The sequence below is a fragment of the Chiloscyllium plagiosum genome, chromosome 11 (assembly GCF_004010195.1).
Source record: "Chiloscyllium plagiosum isolate BGI_BamShark_2017 chromosome 11, ASM401019v2, whole genome shotgun sequence".
NCBI lineage: Eukaryota > Metazoa > Chordata > Chondrichthyes > Orectolobiformes > Hemiscylliidae > Chiloscyllium > Chiloscyllium plagiosum.
In genome coordinates this window covers 63651329-63667805 of record NC_057720.1, presented here as the reverse complement: position 1 = coordinate 63667805, position 16477 = coordinate 63651329, and the positions used below count along the sequence as shown (strand labels likewise).

The 16477-nt window shown below is 38.1% G+C and overlaps 1 protein-coding gene across 1 annotated transcript in view; it reads left to right on the top strand.

Moving 5' to 3' along the window:
- hmcn1 (hemicentin 1) overlaps window positions 1-16477 on the top strand; it is a 599829-nt gene that overhangs the window by 271521 nt on the left and 311831 nt on the right. The window contains exons 18-20 of the mRNA XM_043699541.1: window positions 61-188; window positions 2870-3014; window positions 12877-12989. Of these exons, the coding sequence (XP_043555476.1) occupies window positions 61-188; window positions 2870-3014; window positions 12877-12989 (386 nt within the window). The remainder of the gene's footprint in view (window positions 1-60; window positions 189-2869; window positions 3015-12876; window positions 12990-16477) is intronic.

Genomic DNA, 16477 nt, shown 5'->3' with positions numbered 1-16477 from the left:
TATGCTGGTTATCATTTCTAGGTTCAGTGAGTTAGATTTTTTTTTTCCCCCTCCTGACAGTCACACCACTAATTGGAATCAGTCCAGCAGTTGTCAATATCATTGAAGGACAAGCACTGACTTTACCATGTGTATTATTGGCTGGAAATCCACTCCCAGAACGACGTTGGATAAAAAATAACTTCAAGGTGAGTAGAGGGGAAAAAGTACAATTGTCAAATGGGGCAGTGGCCATTACCACATTGTCTTTTAGTTACACTTGGGGTTTGGTTGTTATTCTTTTGTAGAAATGTAATGAAATTATGGTAAATATTGGCCAAATAGGTGAATTGAGACTAAGAAATGAGGAAACTTGCATGTTTGTTTGCTTTGGACAGTTTTTTTGTTGGGTCAGCTGAAAATTGGTATGGGTGACATTCTTAAAGATTTAAAGTTGAAATATGCTGCACTCTCAATCAAAAAAAAACATTGCATGGAAGCAGAGACTTTAGCTAACACATGATGCTTTGTGCAAAACTTCCTCCATTTCTCGTATGCTAGAGGTTAATAAAGGTTGTTAGGCTGCTACTACAATTGTGCGCCATGAGAAGCCTTCCTTCAGGAAAAGAACTTGAAGAAAGTACAGGTTTGCTGCGATGACACTTGGGGTGAGAACCCGAGTAATGACAGGAAACTAGTTTTGATAACAGAGAAGACCAAAAGAAATATGTTAGATGACAGGTATCAATGGGCAATGGAATTAAAAGCAATTTCATTGGCCAGTGATTTGATACTTTGTGAATATAAAGATGAGTTCATTAATATAGGTACGTTTTCATGCAGATTGTTTATGATGTACAAAGCAGTAAACAAAATTTATGTAAGGATTCAAAATCCTCATGAAAAGACAAGTGGATAAACAGTTGAAAAATAAAAGGTTAAAAAGGTACGGGAAAAGTACAGGGAAGTGGGACTAAGTGGACTGCACTTTCATAGAGGCAAAAGTGAGGACTGCAGATGCTGGAAATCAGAGTCTAGATTAGAGTGGTGGTGGAAAAGCACAGCAGGTCAGGCAGCATCAGAGGAGCAGGAAAATCGACATTTCGGGCAAAAGCCCTTCAACAGAAATTATTGGGGTTAAAGGTTGCGTGATTGGTACCATATTTTAAAATAGTTTCTTCAAACTACAGACAATTTTTAATAAGTAGAAATCAATGTTACCTAGTGTAGACTACTTTAGGTAAATTTTTAATCCAATTAAAACGTACAAAGGTAAAAATGGTAATGTAACAACACCTAAAATATTTTAAAATGTCTGTTCCTCTTCCTGCTTCCTAATTCCACAAATAATCTAGTCCATGATCTCTCCATCATTAATATTTGGTCAAGGTTTAGGAGTAGGAAGTGTGCATTTCAACAGGGGGACAGTTGCCAGATGGTGCATCTCCTAGTCCAAGATCTGTGTGATTGAACTAATGAGAGTAATTAAAGGGTATGCGTCTCTGTACTATGGGACAAGCTTAGCTCCTGAAGAGTCCCACTCCAAAAATTCCACAGCAGAACAACAACATATCCAATATATTGTTTGGTAATTTCAGAAAATTCTGCAGATTGATTTTCCTCCTGTCCCTTAACCCAGCTGAATTTGAGTTCACATAATTTGAATGTACTATTCTAGAATTGAACATTAACCTCTTAACCTCCTTTTCTTTACTGGCAATGCTGCTCTTGAGTATTTGCCCACTAAACTCAGGAAATATAATGTTTCCACCTATTTAAGGTAGGAAATGCCTGTGAACTCCAGGGATCATGCTAGAAATGTATATTAAATGCAGAGCAGGTGGAGAGCTGGCTAAGTAGATCTCTACTCCAATTTCCTTTTCCAGTGTTGCAGAGACAAAGCTGGCTCATTAGGCAATAGTAAATTAGTTTCCATTTCAGAATCAATTGACTGAATGGTTAAGCAGCATGGTGAAAAGTGTTTTGTTTCCCTTACAACCTTTCCACATGAAACTCAAAATTACCCAATATTTGGCACACACCAAGAACACTCCGTGGCTATCAAACTGCATAGCATAGAGAATTATCTAATTCAAGTTGGTGTGAACATGATTGAGAATGGAAGTATATCATTATGTAATATACAAGGTTGTGCAGAGTCTAGCCTTAGAGTACAAAATTTTGAAGTAATGAAGCAATAAAGCTTGATTATATAGAATTGATATTCTATTAGAAATATACATATAATTGGGAAAAAATGCTACTTTAGTGATTCCAGATGGAAATGGATGTTGCACGTTCATGTATACTGTAAAATGTTTTAAAGACAATGCAATCATTACTACCTGTTTCCCCTCCACACCTTAATGAACCTAAACAAGAGTAAGCTGTGGACATGGGTGTAGACAAAATTTAAATTTCCAAAGAAAAAGTCAAAAAGGGAAAGGCTAGAAATCTGAAATAAAGGTAGAACAAAAGACAATTCACAGCTGCTGCGCAAAAGCAGGTCAGCAGTTAGTATCCTTGATACATCCGTGATCATCAGTGGTCCCAAGAGAAACATTCTGAAGAAAATCAGCTGGAACAAGCGGCAGTGCTGGGAGAAGAGCAATTTGTTCTGGGAATAAGGTTTGACAAATGTATACTTAAATATTAGAAGGGAAATGAACATCAGTGAAAGATCTTCCAAAGAAAACTTATTCCCACATCTTTCTCCCTCAGACTCATTAGTTTTCTATGCATTTCCATAGTTTTCACGTCATAATTAAACTTTTGTACCTAATTCCCATAACTGAATTAGGAATTTGAAGTCTTACACATTGACATTAATAGTTTAATTGTATGAGCCAGTTAAACACTATTGCTGAAAAGTTCACCATCTCTTCTCTAGGTGACAACAGATGGGTATGTGACTATACGTAGGGATGGGAGTCTTCATATTGAAAGGATTCGCCTTCGTGACAGTGGGAAGTACACATGCCTGGCTAGTAATGTGGCTGGAACAAAGAATAGAACGACTACTGTGAATATATTTGGTAAGTGCTATTCGATGGTCACTCAGGAGATTATATGGTGAGGGAACATTGAAATCTCAGTGGTTTGTGACATTGAGACTGTGGGATAGGCTGAATAGAGTAATCAGTTTTTTCCCCCAGTCTGTGTACTTGTATACTTTGAAACTGTTGGTTTTTATTGTGCAGTCATTACCTAATTATTACAGAAAATTATTTACATCATTTGTAAAGATTTGTTCAGTGTAATTAACTTGCCAGATATGTAATGATGGGCAAGACAAGAAAATAATTACATCTTATAGAAAATTCTTTCTGGCTAGCTTTCCTTGCATCCCTTAAATATCAGATTTATTCCTTTATAACTTTCCTTTCACTAATTATATATACTTTAGAAATGCCTGAACATACTTGTCTTACTTTCTACTGTCATATTTGTACATAGAACCACAGAAAATGGAGTTGGCTGTTCAGCATCCTGTTCTGCAATTTGACTCCACTTATCTAACTTACTTTCACATCCCTGTGACCTTTACCAAACAAAATTTCATCTGTCTCAGCTGTGAAGTTTTCAATTCTTTTTGAAGAATGTATTATTTTCAGCATTTTTATGCATACTGAGTTCACTTATGTGGTTTTGCTCCACATATAATATTTTGCCCTTGATCTGCATTCCACTATCAGTTAAAATAGTTTCTCCATATCAATTCTACCAAGCCCCTTTACCATTTAAAAAATTTTGATTCAGTCACTCCATTAAAACCAAATTTATGTAACATGCCCTTGTAATATCACCACTTAAAGGTTGGGATTGTGCTGTTGAATCATTGTTGTGACCATTCCAAGGTCAATAGATTCTTCTTCAGGATCAGTACTCCAAACCGGATGAAGTATTCCAGATGGAATCTGACAAAGGTTCTGTATAATGTATAAAGTTTTTTTTTTCACTAACTTTGTCTTCTGGAGCATACATTCCTAATGTTTAGAATAGGGCCAACATAAATTAGAAAAATAACATATGCTTTTAATTTTGGAGTTCCATGTTTGTTTGCTTTCAAACTTCTTGTAACAAGTATATAGATTGAATCATTTATAATTCATTTCATAGACATAACATTCAAATTGCACACAATGTAACATCCTATATATTTGTGATTCATTAAATTGCAACTGTAGGTGGAACCAAGAATTTGGATGTGCAAAGGGAAAGCCAACATCTTTGGTTAGTGGTGAAAAGCAGCAGCAGTGTAAAAGATGGCTGTGCAGGGAATGTGCATTTAGAAAAGTTCTTCAGGTATTTTAATAATTTTCTTTTATAAAAACAAGTCACAAAATAGTCAAATGAAAGCTGGGTCTCCTGGCTACCACTCCAAGTGCAGGCCACTGTGTGCTCTCCAATTCACAAGAGTCTCTTAGGCAGCACCTACCAATCTCATGATCACTACTGTCAAGAGGAACAAGGACAGCAGAGACATGGGACACCATCACTCTTAAGTTCTCCTTCAAGCCACACACCATTCTGACTTAGAAGTACATTGCCACTCCTCTAGTATCACTGGATCAAAATCCCAGAACTTGTCTCCATAACACCACTGTCAGTATACTGACACCATATGGACTGCAGCAATCCAAGAACGCTACTCAGCAGCACCTTCTCAAGGACAACTAGAGATGGACAATAAATACTTAAATGTAAAGCTTACATCCCCTGCATGAATAAAGAAACCTGCTGTTCTTGGTGCATGTAATTCCAACAGCCACTCAATTCTGTTCCCAGTACAGACTTCATTTTCCCAGCCACCCAGCTCCTATTTCAGGTAGTAATGCATAAGCAGAAGGTAATGCCTCTGTGCATGGAACACCGTGATGTAGTTAGTGTCTGTGCAAATGCTTCATGTGGCTTGTCTTGTTGCACTCAGCTGAAGTCAAATGATGCATCCGTAGATGATTGGTCACTATTTTGTTGTTTAGGATAATCAGTCCCAAATCTTTTAGAGACCATCCTGTCTGAGTTCAAAAAAACACTTTTAGCAAAGTACAAGTATATATTTAATCAAGTTATTAGGTTAATAAATACAAATCAGAGACTTAGCGCATTGAGCCTTTTTAATAAAAGGAACTAATAACTAATTATTTATGAATTTAGATTTAAGTTTATTGTCATATTTTAAGCACATTCCTCTTATCGAGTTTGTCAATGAAGACTACAGTTAAAGCCCAGATTAGCATCTGCTCAATGAAAACGGTGGTGTATTTTTGACAGACATAAAATAATTTCTATATCTTAATGGCTTCAGTAGGTAAATATTGAGTTCTCATCAAGAAGTTAATTGCTCAGCCAGCATCTCCTTGACTTAATAGCTTTTACAGGTTGAAAAGCTGTACTTAGAGTAGAGGGTTAATTGACAGATCCTCTTTGAGAGAAAGACAAGTTTCTGTGTCAGCTTCTCCATAAAAATATATTAGTATGCGCTTTATCTAAATACAAATTAAAATTTACTACTCCACATTTAAAAGAGTTTAATTTTAATGTTATTTCAAAATATAATTTATTTTTAAAGCCAACTTTATCAACACTTAATACTATATTGAGAAGTACATTTTTTCGAATAAGGTTTGTCCTGCCACAACAGTTGAGTTCCCTAGAACATTTTAAGTTCCTCTTAGAAAGATTTGGCCAGGCATATCAAAGTTTTGATTATCCAAACCAAGGCTAGAAGGGTGAGAATGTCAAAACTGATGTAGAAGTGAGCAGAGGCCAGCTTTTCACCAAAATATATTACTATCTTATTAACATAAAGGGACATCTCTCTTCCCCTCTGCATTTGCAAATAAAGGGTTCCTTGGGAAGTTTCATTTAACATTCCCCACCATATTTGCACCAGTTCCAAAATACTGTTCACAGCATTAAGTATGAGACTACTTCCACTCTATATTCAAACCTTTCAAAGATGATTTAACTGTACGTAAATTCATCCCATTTTTGAATGCAAATCATAAAAAAAATCAAGATTCTCAATTAAGACATTGTATTGCTAGTAAAATTACATAACTTTGTAAAAATTGAAAAACTGCAGAGGGTTATTGATAGGTTAAGGTAATAGGCTTTACGTTTGAAGTATAGTATGGAAAATTGAGATTATCCACTTTGGTGATGATAGAAAAGCAAACTTTTGTTGAAATGGAGGGTGACTGGCAAATCACATGGCACATGAGGTTCTGGGTGTCCTTGTACATGTAACACCAAACATTAGAATGTAGGTTCAGCAAGTAATCAGGATGACAAAAGGAATTGTTTTTTTCTTTGTTCATGGATGAGTGTGTCACTGGTCAGGCCAGCATTTATTGCTGACATCGTATTGCCCTTGAGATATTTACTGCCAAGGAGATGGAATATAAAAGTACAAAAGCCCTTGGTAACTTCCCAGCAAACAGTGAACTGCCTCTGTAGGCACAAATTACACTCTCCAGTCCTTTATTCATTAGGCTAGGAGACCAATTTGCCATTGTTCTGCATCCAGCCCATAAAATGCACCACGATTGATCAGAGCACAATTCAACTTCTAAGCCAGTGTTTCCCCCTCACAATAACAACACAGGAGATCAGTAGTTCCTTTGAAACCAGCAAGGAATTTTGAGTGTTCCATAGTGAACATTCCAATGGGAGAAGGTCTCTAATGCATCTTAGCACTTGCACAATGTGAGTGAATATACTGATTAACTTACCTTTGCAGATATTATGATTCTAGTTACTAGAATATAGGACAAGCATAATCTTTGTTGTCGAGCTTGATAGATCATAATCTTTTCAAGAATAACATGCATGGAAGAAACATGTCTAAGAAAATAAGTGGCAGGATTCCAGGGTTGAAATGAGAGGTGATAAAAGTTATTCAAACTTGAACAAAATGGCCATGCAATAATCTTTAATAGACGTACCAAATAGGGAAGTTAATGATACGAAACCACCTATACAATATACAGTATACACAACTTACACTCTCGCACCCATATTTACAAGGTGACAAACATGGATTAACACAGGCTATGGTTGAATACTCAGCAGAATGCAATTTAAATGGTTAATGAGGTCAAGATAGATCACACCCAGTGGTTACTGATAGTTTTAATAAGATTTCTTGTCCTGCACTTTGCTTCTTTTATAAGGGATTCGAATTTTTAACTTCTGAAGACTGGCTACAGAACTTGCTCAAATGCCTCTCTTAGATTATCTCAGTGACTGCTCATGTCTTGGGTATCTCCATCTATTTTCCGAAGACCAAATGCTCCAGGATTCCTGAGGCAGCACCCTATTGTCTAATTACTGCTAGGACTTCATCTTTTATAAAATATTGAGCTTCTCCAAGTTGCTGATGAATTTCTCTAAGCTCTAATTTTGCTCACCTATAGCAAGCAAACATTTCTTGTGGGCTTTCTTCATACTTTCTCAGCAGCAATGAACTAGCTAACTATCAATGGCTTCCAGAAAAATAATGCTCCCTCAGCTGCCTAGAGTCTACTAACAGCAACACTGATGCTACCTGAAGTCACTTATTTTCTGGAGCATTCTCCAAATCCAAACTGTAACTAATTTCTTTCAGGAAAAGAAAACCCAGATAGGTTGAAACCGAGGAACCTTCTTATGATCTACCCGTTGCCTTGACAATTTGCATACTCTAAGCTTTTTAAACTAACCTTTAGGATTTACTGAATACATTACTGAATACCCCTAAGGTTAATTTAATTCTGCTTCCCTCTGGATGGCAATGCAAGTAAGCTTCACAGTACCATGTCTTCAGTAAAATAGATCATCTGTTTTATTATTACATCTCTTCCATTCATTGGGGGAAGAGAGAGCAGAAAGAGTGACTTCAGTCTTCTTGTACACTGAAACAATCATGTTGTCAAAGCTCATTTGGAAGATAAGTTTGGAAAATGCTTTTGTGACAATACATTTTGGAACCAACTAGAGATAAAACATTTTAGTTTTAGTGATGTGCAATGATGCAAAGTTAACAAATAATCTCATGACAGGCTGCAAAAAAGTTATGGTAATATAGTTGAATTCCACATTAATTTTGAAAGTGCCCTACTCCACTCCTGAACAATATTCTTAGATTTAAAGTCAATTCTGTAGGTATGAGGGGAGAACTGTTAATGTTAATTGTGTAAATGGAAAATATTTAAGGAAACAATTCAAAGTGTTCAATAAAATACATTCTATTGAAAACAGAAGTTCAACAGAAAAGATCTATCTATGGCTTATTCTGGAAGTTCAGAATAGTATTAGATTAAAATAAGAGGCTTATAACATGGCAAAGAATCTAAATAAATCTGAGGAATGGGACAGTTTTAGATACTAATAAAAGGGCACTAAAAATGATCAAAAAGGGACAAGATAGAATGAGAGTGAGCTAACTAGAAATATAAAAACAGAGTGTAAGAGATTTCCCAAGCATACGGAAAGGAGAGTTGCTGAAGTAAGTTTTGATTCCTTGTAGGGAGAAACAATTGAAATCGTCATGAGGAATGTAAAACGTAAGAGAGATTGAGCAAATATTTTGGCCAATATGTTTCCTTTGTAGACAGGATTTAGGAGTTGGGGCTTATGCTAATGTGCATCTTCTCAATGCCAACTTGTGGGATCTTTATGTCTTGGATAACACGATAGGCTAATCACTTTCACTGGAAATGTAGGTGAGCTAATAAATGGAGGCCAACGTTCATTCCTATGAATGTCAGCCCAGTTCTTCAACAATATCAGTAGTTCATTCATATAATGTTCAACCCACAGAGCAATGTAAAGCCTTTCCTCACCTAGAATGATATCATAAACAACACCAACAAGCCCAATAATAAGATATAGAAATCATTGGAAAGCTCATATCTAACAACAACAAATAAACATCATTTAAAATCCATTAATCTTTTCAGAATCTCTAAACATCAATCTAATTAAACACCTTTTGTACAGATTGTAAAGAAAATTAGTGTCTTCAGAATTCTGTTATCTATCAAAATAAACATGACTTAAACATTTTTAAAAATCATTTGGCTTCCACAGAAGCATGTAAATTGTCAAAGCCATCAAACCTGCTTCCTTAGGACAGCCTAATAAACACACAGCTCTTCATTACCCATTAGTGCCTTTGAAGAAAGCCAAAAGTTCATATTTGTCCAAGTTTTCATATAGGCAGACAAATGGGGGAGACAGTGAGAAAAGAGATCAGTATGAGATCGGTGCAGTTGCGAAAAGGAGAGAATCAGGGCAGGGAGAAATAAAACCGAGAATCAGGTAGGACTGATAAATTAAACTGCATTTATTTCAGTGTAAAAGGCCTAACAGGTAAAGGATAATGAACTCAGGGCATGGTTAGGGACATGGGACTGGAATATCACTGGAATATCAAGGCAATTACAGAGACGTGGCTCAAGGATGGACAGGACTGGCATCTTAGTATTATTCGGAAGGATAGAAAGGGGGACAGGAAAGGAGTGGAGGTTTTGATGAGGGATTTGATCACGGCTGTACTTAGGGAGGACATTCCAGAGAGTACATCCAGGGAAATTATTTGGATGGAACTGTGAAATAAGGAAGGGATGATCACCTTAATGGGATTGTACTATAGACCCTCTAATAGTTAGCAGGAAATTGAGAAACAAATTTGTAAGGAGATCTCAGTTATCTGTAAAAATAATAGGGTGGTTATGGTAAGGGATTTTACCTTTCCAAATATAGACTGGGACCACCATAGTGTTAAGGGCTTATATGGAGAGGAATTTGTTAAGAGTGTACACAAAACATTTCTGAGTCAGTATGTGGATGTACCTACTGGATGAGGTACAAACCTCTCCTACTCTTATAAAATAAGGCAGGACAGGTGACTGAGGTGTCAGTGGGAGAGCATATTGGAGCCAGTGACCATAATTTTATTAGTTTTAAAATAGTGATAGAAGAGGACAGATCAGATGTCTAAGTTAAAATTCAAAATTGGAAGAAGCCCAATTTTGATGATATAAGGCAAGAACTTTCAAAAGTTGATTGGGGGAGGAGGGGAGGAGGTGGCTATTTACAGGTAAAGGGATGGCTGGAAAATGGGAAGCCTTCAGAAAGACAATATGTTCCTGTTCGGGTGAAGGGCAAGGCTGACAGGTGTAGGGAATGCTGGATGATTTGAGAAACTGAGGTTTTGATCAAGAATAAGAAGGAAGCATATGTCAGGTACAGACAACAGGGATCGAGTGAATCCCTAGAAGAGTATAAAGGCTGTAGGAATATACTAAAGAGGGAAATCAGGAAAGCAAAAAGGGGACATGAAATAGCTTTGGGAAATAGGGTTAAGGAGAATCCAGAGGGATTCTACAAATACGTTAAGGACAAAAGAGTAACTAGGGAAAACATAGGGCCCCTTAAAGATCTGCAAGGTCGCCTATGTGTGGAATTACAGGAGATAGGAAGATACTAACTGAGTATTTTGCATCAGTGTTTACTGGGAGAAGGCTATAGAAGATAGAGAGCTTGGGGTAAAAATAGCGACCACTTGAAATATGTCCATATTACAGAGGAGGAGGTGCTGGATGTCTTAAAATGCATAAAGGTGAATAAATCCCTGAGACCTGATTAGGTGCACCCTAGAAATCTGGGAAGCTAGGGAAATGATTGCAGGCCCTCTTGCTGAGATATTTGGATCATTGGTATCTGCAGGTGATGTGCCGAAAGATTTGGGGAGCTAATGTGGCGCCACTATTTAAGAAAGGTGGTAAGGAAAAGCCAGGGGCTGGTGAGCCTGACATCAGTGGTGGGCAAGTCGTTGAAGGGGATCCTGAGGGACAGGATTTTCATGTATTTGGAAAGGCAAGGACTGATTAGGGATAGTCAACATGGCTTTGTGTGTGGGAAATCATGTCTCACTACCTTGATTGAGTTTTTTGAAGAAGTAATAAAGAGGATTGATGAGGGCAGGGCGGTGGACATGATCTACATTGACTTCAGTAAGAAGTTTGACTAGGTTCATCATGGTAGACTGGTTTGCAAGGTTAGATTGCATGGAATACAGAGAGAACCCAACTATTTGGATACAGAACTGGCTCAAAGGAAGAAGACAGAGGGTGGTGGTGGAGGGTTGTTTTTCAGACTGGAGGCCAGTACTACGAGTATCAGTGGCTGGATCCACTGGTTTTCACCATTTGCATAAATGATTTGGATGTGAATATAGGAGATGTGGTTAGTAAGTTTGCAGATGACACCAAAATTGGAGGTGTAGTGGACAGTGAAGAACATTACCTCTGAGTACAATAGGAAGTGGATCAGATGGGCAGATGGGCCGATGGGCCAAGGAATGGCAGATGGAGTTTAATTTAGATAAATGTGAGGTGCTGCATTTTGGAAAGGCAAATTCGGGCAGAACTTATATATTTAATATTAGAGTCCTGGGGAGTGTTGCTGAAATAAGAGACCTTGGAGTGCAAGTTCATAGTTCCTTGAAAGTGGAGTCACAGGTAGATAGGATATTGAAGAAGGTGTTTGGTATGCTTTCCTTTATAAGTCAATGCATTCAGTACAGGAATTGAGAGGTCATGTTGCGACTGTACAGGACATTGGTTAGGCCACTTTTGGAATATAGCATGCAATTCTGGTTTCCCTGCTACAGCAAGGATATTGTGAAACATGGAAGGGTTCAGAAAAGATTTCCAAGGATGTTGCCAGGGTTGGACAGTTTGAGTTATAGAGAAATGCTTAATAGGCTTGAACTGTTTTCTCTGGAGCATTGGAGGCTAAGGGGTGACCTTATAGAGGTTTATAGAATCATGAAGGGTATGGAAAGGGTGAATAGCCAAATTTGTTTCTCCTAGAGTGTGGGTGGGAGAGTGGGAAGAGTCCAAAACCAGAGGGCATAGGTTTGAGGTGAGAGGGAAAAGATTTCAAAGGGACCTAAAGGGCAACTTTTTCACAGAAAGGATGGTACATGTATGAAATGGGCTGCCAGAAGAAGTGGTGGAGGCTGGTACAATTACAACATTTTAAAGAGCATCTGGATGAATATATGAATAAGTAGGGTTGAGAGGGCCAAATGCTGGCAAATGGGACTAGATTAATTTAGGGTATCTGTTCAGCATCGACAAGTTGGACCAAAGGGTATGTTTCCACATTGTACAACTTTGTGACTCTATTTAAATAATTAACAATTAAACTGAACTATGCTTTAAAAGCATACTATGTTCTATAGCAATTTTCCATCCAATGAATGTTCTATTCTAACGTATCAGAAGATTTTACTGCATTTACATTTGAAATCAGTTGTTGAGAAAAATTTGGAATCTATTATTTAAAGACTTCCAATAAAGCTCTTAGAAATTCATCGTATGTCAAAGTCAGCATGGTTTTATGAATGCAAACTTGTGTTTGATAATTTTAATAAAATGTTGTGATGATGAAATTAGTAGAGTGGATGAAAGGAAACCAGTAGATGTAACATCTTTGGATTTCTAAGAGGTTTGCCATTAGTGCCCTAATAAAAGTCCACTATATAAGCAGGGATAACACATGACCCTGGACATTTTCAAGTTAGCAGGGTGCAAATGATGGAGTGCCACAATAATTAATACCATTCAATTTTTTTTGATGACTTGGATGAAGAGACTACGAATAATATACCTAGGTTGGCTGACTATACAAAGGTTAAATCTGATCTAAGTTTGAAGAGAACACAAGGCTGCAAAGAGATGTAGACAGGTTAATTGAGTGACAGATGGACTTCAATGACGTTACTTTATCATTTACTTAACGTTAAGAAAAGGTCACTTTTCCATGAATAACAAATAAAATTATTCCAATCCTGCACTAATGACATTTCTAAACTTGAACAATGTACTTTTTCTCTTTCAGTTCTTCCTACCATCCAACATGGACCTCAAGTATTCAGTACGATTGAGGGAGTCTCAGTCAAGCTACCTTGCAAAGCACATGGTGTTCCCAAGCCTTCTATAGTCTGGTCTAAGGTACTTATCTATTATGTAAGCAAGTTGGGACACATTCATTTGAAATGATATCTAAAGCTGCTATCATCTGGAAATTGGAGAAGTATAAAGACACTGTCTTGTTATTCTGTTCTTGTTTAGTCACATAAATCAGTGATACTGAAGGAATGACCACATATATTTTCAAGTCAGGATGATGAGTGGCTTGGAGGAGAACTTCTAGGTGGTAGTGTCCCCATGTACTTGTTGCTCTTGTCCTTCTAGATATAGTGCTGTTGGATTTGGAAAGTATTGTCTAAGGAGCCTTGGTGAATTTATGCAGCGCATCTTGTAGATACTACATACTGCTGTTACTGAATTTCAGGCTGGAGGGAGTGGGTGCTGCACAAATGGTGCCAATCAAACAGGCTGTTTTGTTCTGGATGGCATGAAGCTTCTTGAGTGTTGTTGGACATTCACTCTATCTCGGCATGTCAGAAGTATTCTATCGCACTGGTGACTTGGGTGTTGTAGGCAGTGTACAGACTTTGGGAATCAGGTGGTGAGTTACTCATTGCAGTATTCCTAGCCTCCAATCTGCTCTTACAGTCGTTGTTTTTATGTGCTAAATCCAGTTGAGCTTCTGGTTAAGGTCAGTTTTTTTTATTTCAGAAATATACTTTATTCATAAAAAATAATTGTATATATACATTGTCACAATTGCAGTTCAGTTCTGTGTGGTAGCATATCAAGCAAATGAACAAACATTTGAGTTAGACTCTATACCAACAAATCAAAGACATGTCTTACCTGTACAAGAGTATATTTACATTCATTGAGGCACAGGGAGGGCCCAAAAACTGAACAGACCCCTAATTAATTCAGCCGGAAGATCTCAAAGACAGCGGACTTTCCCAACTGCGCCTTGGCAGCTGCCCCGAGCTTTAGTGCATCCCTAAGTATATAGTCCTGGACCTTGGAATGTGTCCGTCAGCAACACGTAGTCGAGGTCAACTCCTTGTTTGGGGAGACGAAAGAGTGTCTTTCACTGAGTTGATAATCACCCAGGTGCCGTCAACGTTTGTTTCAGTGTGCATCCCAAGGAACAGAGGTCAATGGTAACCCCTAGGATATTGGTAATGGGGGATTTTCTGACAATGACATCATTGAATGTCAAGAGACAATGATTAGATTTTCTCTTGTTGGCGATGGTTATTGCCTGGCATTTGTTTGGCATGTATGTTACTTGCCATTTGTCAGCCCAAGCCTGGATATTGATCAGGTCTTGCTGCATTTGGAGATGGACTGCTTCAGGATCCGTGAAGTTGCAAATGGTGCTGAACTTTGTGCAGTCATCAGTGAACATCCTCACTTCTGACCTTTATTCAGGAGGAAAGGTCATTGATGAAGCAGCTAAAAATGGTTGGGTCTAGGACACTACCCTGAGGAACTCCTGCAGGGATATCCTGGAACTGAGAAGACTCACTTCCATTAACCATGACCAAGATAGTCTTACCATTGTGCCAGGTATGACTCCAATCAGCAGAGAGTTATTCCTTCATTCCCATTGACTCCAGCTAGCTTGGGCTTTTCTATGCCACACTTGGTCAAAAGTGGCCTTGATTTCAAGGGGTGCCATTCTGTCACCTCACCTCTCGAATTCAGCTATTTTGTCCAAGGATTTTAAGAGATCAGGAGCTACTTGGCCCTGGCATAACTCAAACTGGACATTGCTAAGCATGTTATTGCTGAGCAGGTGCTGGTTGATGACACTCTTCATAGAGTCATAGAGATATACAGCATGAAAACAGACTCTTCGGTCCAACTTATCCATGTCAACCAGATATCCCAGTCTAATTAATTTTATTCTGGAATAAAGACATTATGTGTATAATTTAATACATTTAACAGTGATTATAGACCAAGATGCCACATCCAGTTGCAAATTATGGTGGGCAATTTAAAAAGATTTGGAGGAGGAACCACAAGTAACCTCATCCTAAATAATGGGAGAGTCCAGCACATCAATGCAAAAGATAAGGCTGAAACATTTACACCAGCTTTCGAGTTGGATGATCCGTGTCAGCTCCTCTGGAGAGTCCTAGCATCAGAGGTGCTGGTCTTCAGCCAATTTAATTCATTCCATGTGATGTCAAAAACTGGCAGACAGCACCGGATACTGCAAAGACTCTGGGCCCTGACGACATTCTGGCAATAGTACTAACTATTTGGGCTCCAGAACTTGCCACACCTTGAGTCAGCTGTTCCTGCACAGTAAAACATTAGCATCTACCCAGCAATGTGGAAAATTTCCCAGGCCTCTCTTGTTCACAAAAAGCAGGACAAATTTAACCTGGTCAATTATCACCCCATCAATCTCCTCTCAATCATCAGTAAAGTAGTGGAAGCTGTCATCAACAATGAATTCTTCACTTTGACATTCAGAGCACTGGGCAGAAATCACATTGCGTCAACACCAACCTGCAGCCTTCACGATGCTTTAATTTTATTAAACAGTCAGATTCCCCTGGTCCTCACCAGTTCTAAGTCAGCTGCTAGCTGCCGACCGAGACCACCTGCCTGCCATGGTCCTGCTTTTGTGAACAAGACATGCCTGGGCAATCTTCCACATTGCTGGGTAGATGCTAATGTTTTACTGTGCAGGAACAGCTTGACTCAGGGTGTGGCAAGTTCTGGAGCCCAAATAGTACTATTGCCAGAATGTCGTCAGGGCCCAGAGTCTTTGCAGTATCCGGTGCTGTCTGCCAGTTTTTGATATCACATGGAATGAATTAAATTGGCTGAAGACCAGCACCTCTGATGCTAGGACCCTCCAGAGGAGCTAACACGGATCATCCAACTTGAAAGTTGGTGTAAATGTTTCAGCCTTATCTTTTGCATTGATGTGCTGGACTCTCCCATTATTTAGGATGGGGTTACTTGTGGTTCCTCCTTCAAATCTTTTTAAATTGTCCACCAAAATTCACAACTGGATGTGGCATCTTGGTCTATATTCACTGTTAAATGTATTAAAATATACACATAATGTCTTTATAGCAGAATAACATTTATTAGATTTATTCAAAAGAGTATCTATTTCAGCTTAATCTTGTTAAGTACAGTAATTGACATGCATAAGATAACAACCACATTCAGAGCAATCAAACTAAATGTTATGAGTATTGATAAAAACCTTGAGTTCCCAAAATGATATTTGCAATTTTTGGATATCTGCCATGCTTTATATCAGCTTAACTAAGTCCTAGTCACAAAGATTTGAATTGTCACAATGAACGTGCTAAATGATGTTCTGTAAATTAAGATTTTCTACAAGCAAGCTTAAAGTTAACTTGAGGGGATCCAAGATGGCGGCGACCCAGTAAGACTGAGTCTATAGTGCTCCTCCCAAGACTTGGGCACAGTGGGTCACCTACCCCCTACCAAGCTCACCAAATCATTTATAAATCATTTATAATAGTTTAGTAACTGAATTAGTTGTGTAATATTACATTTAAGCAACTTTATCCTAA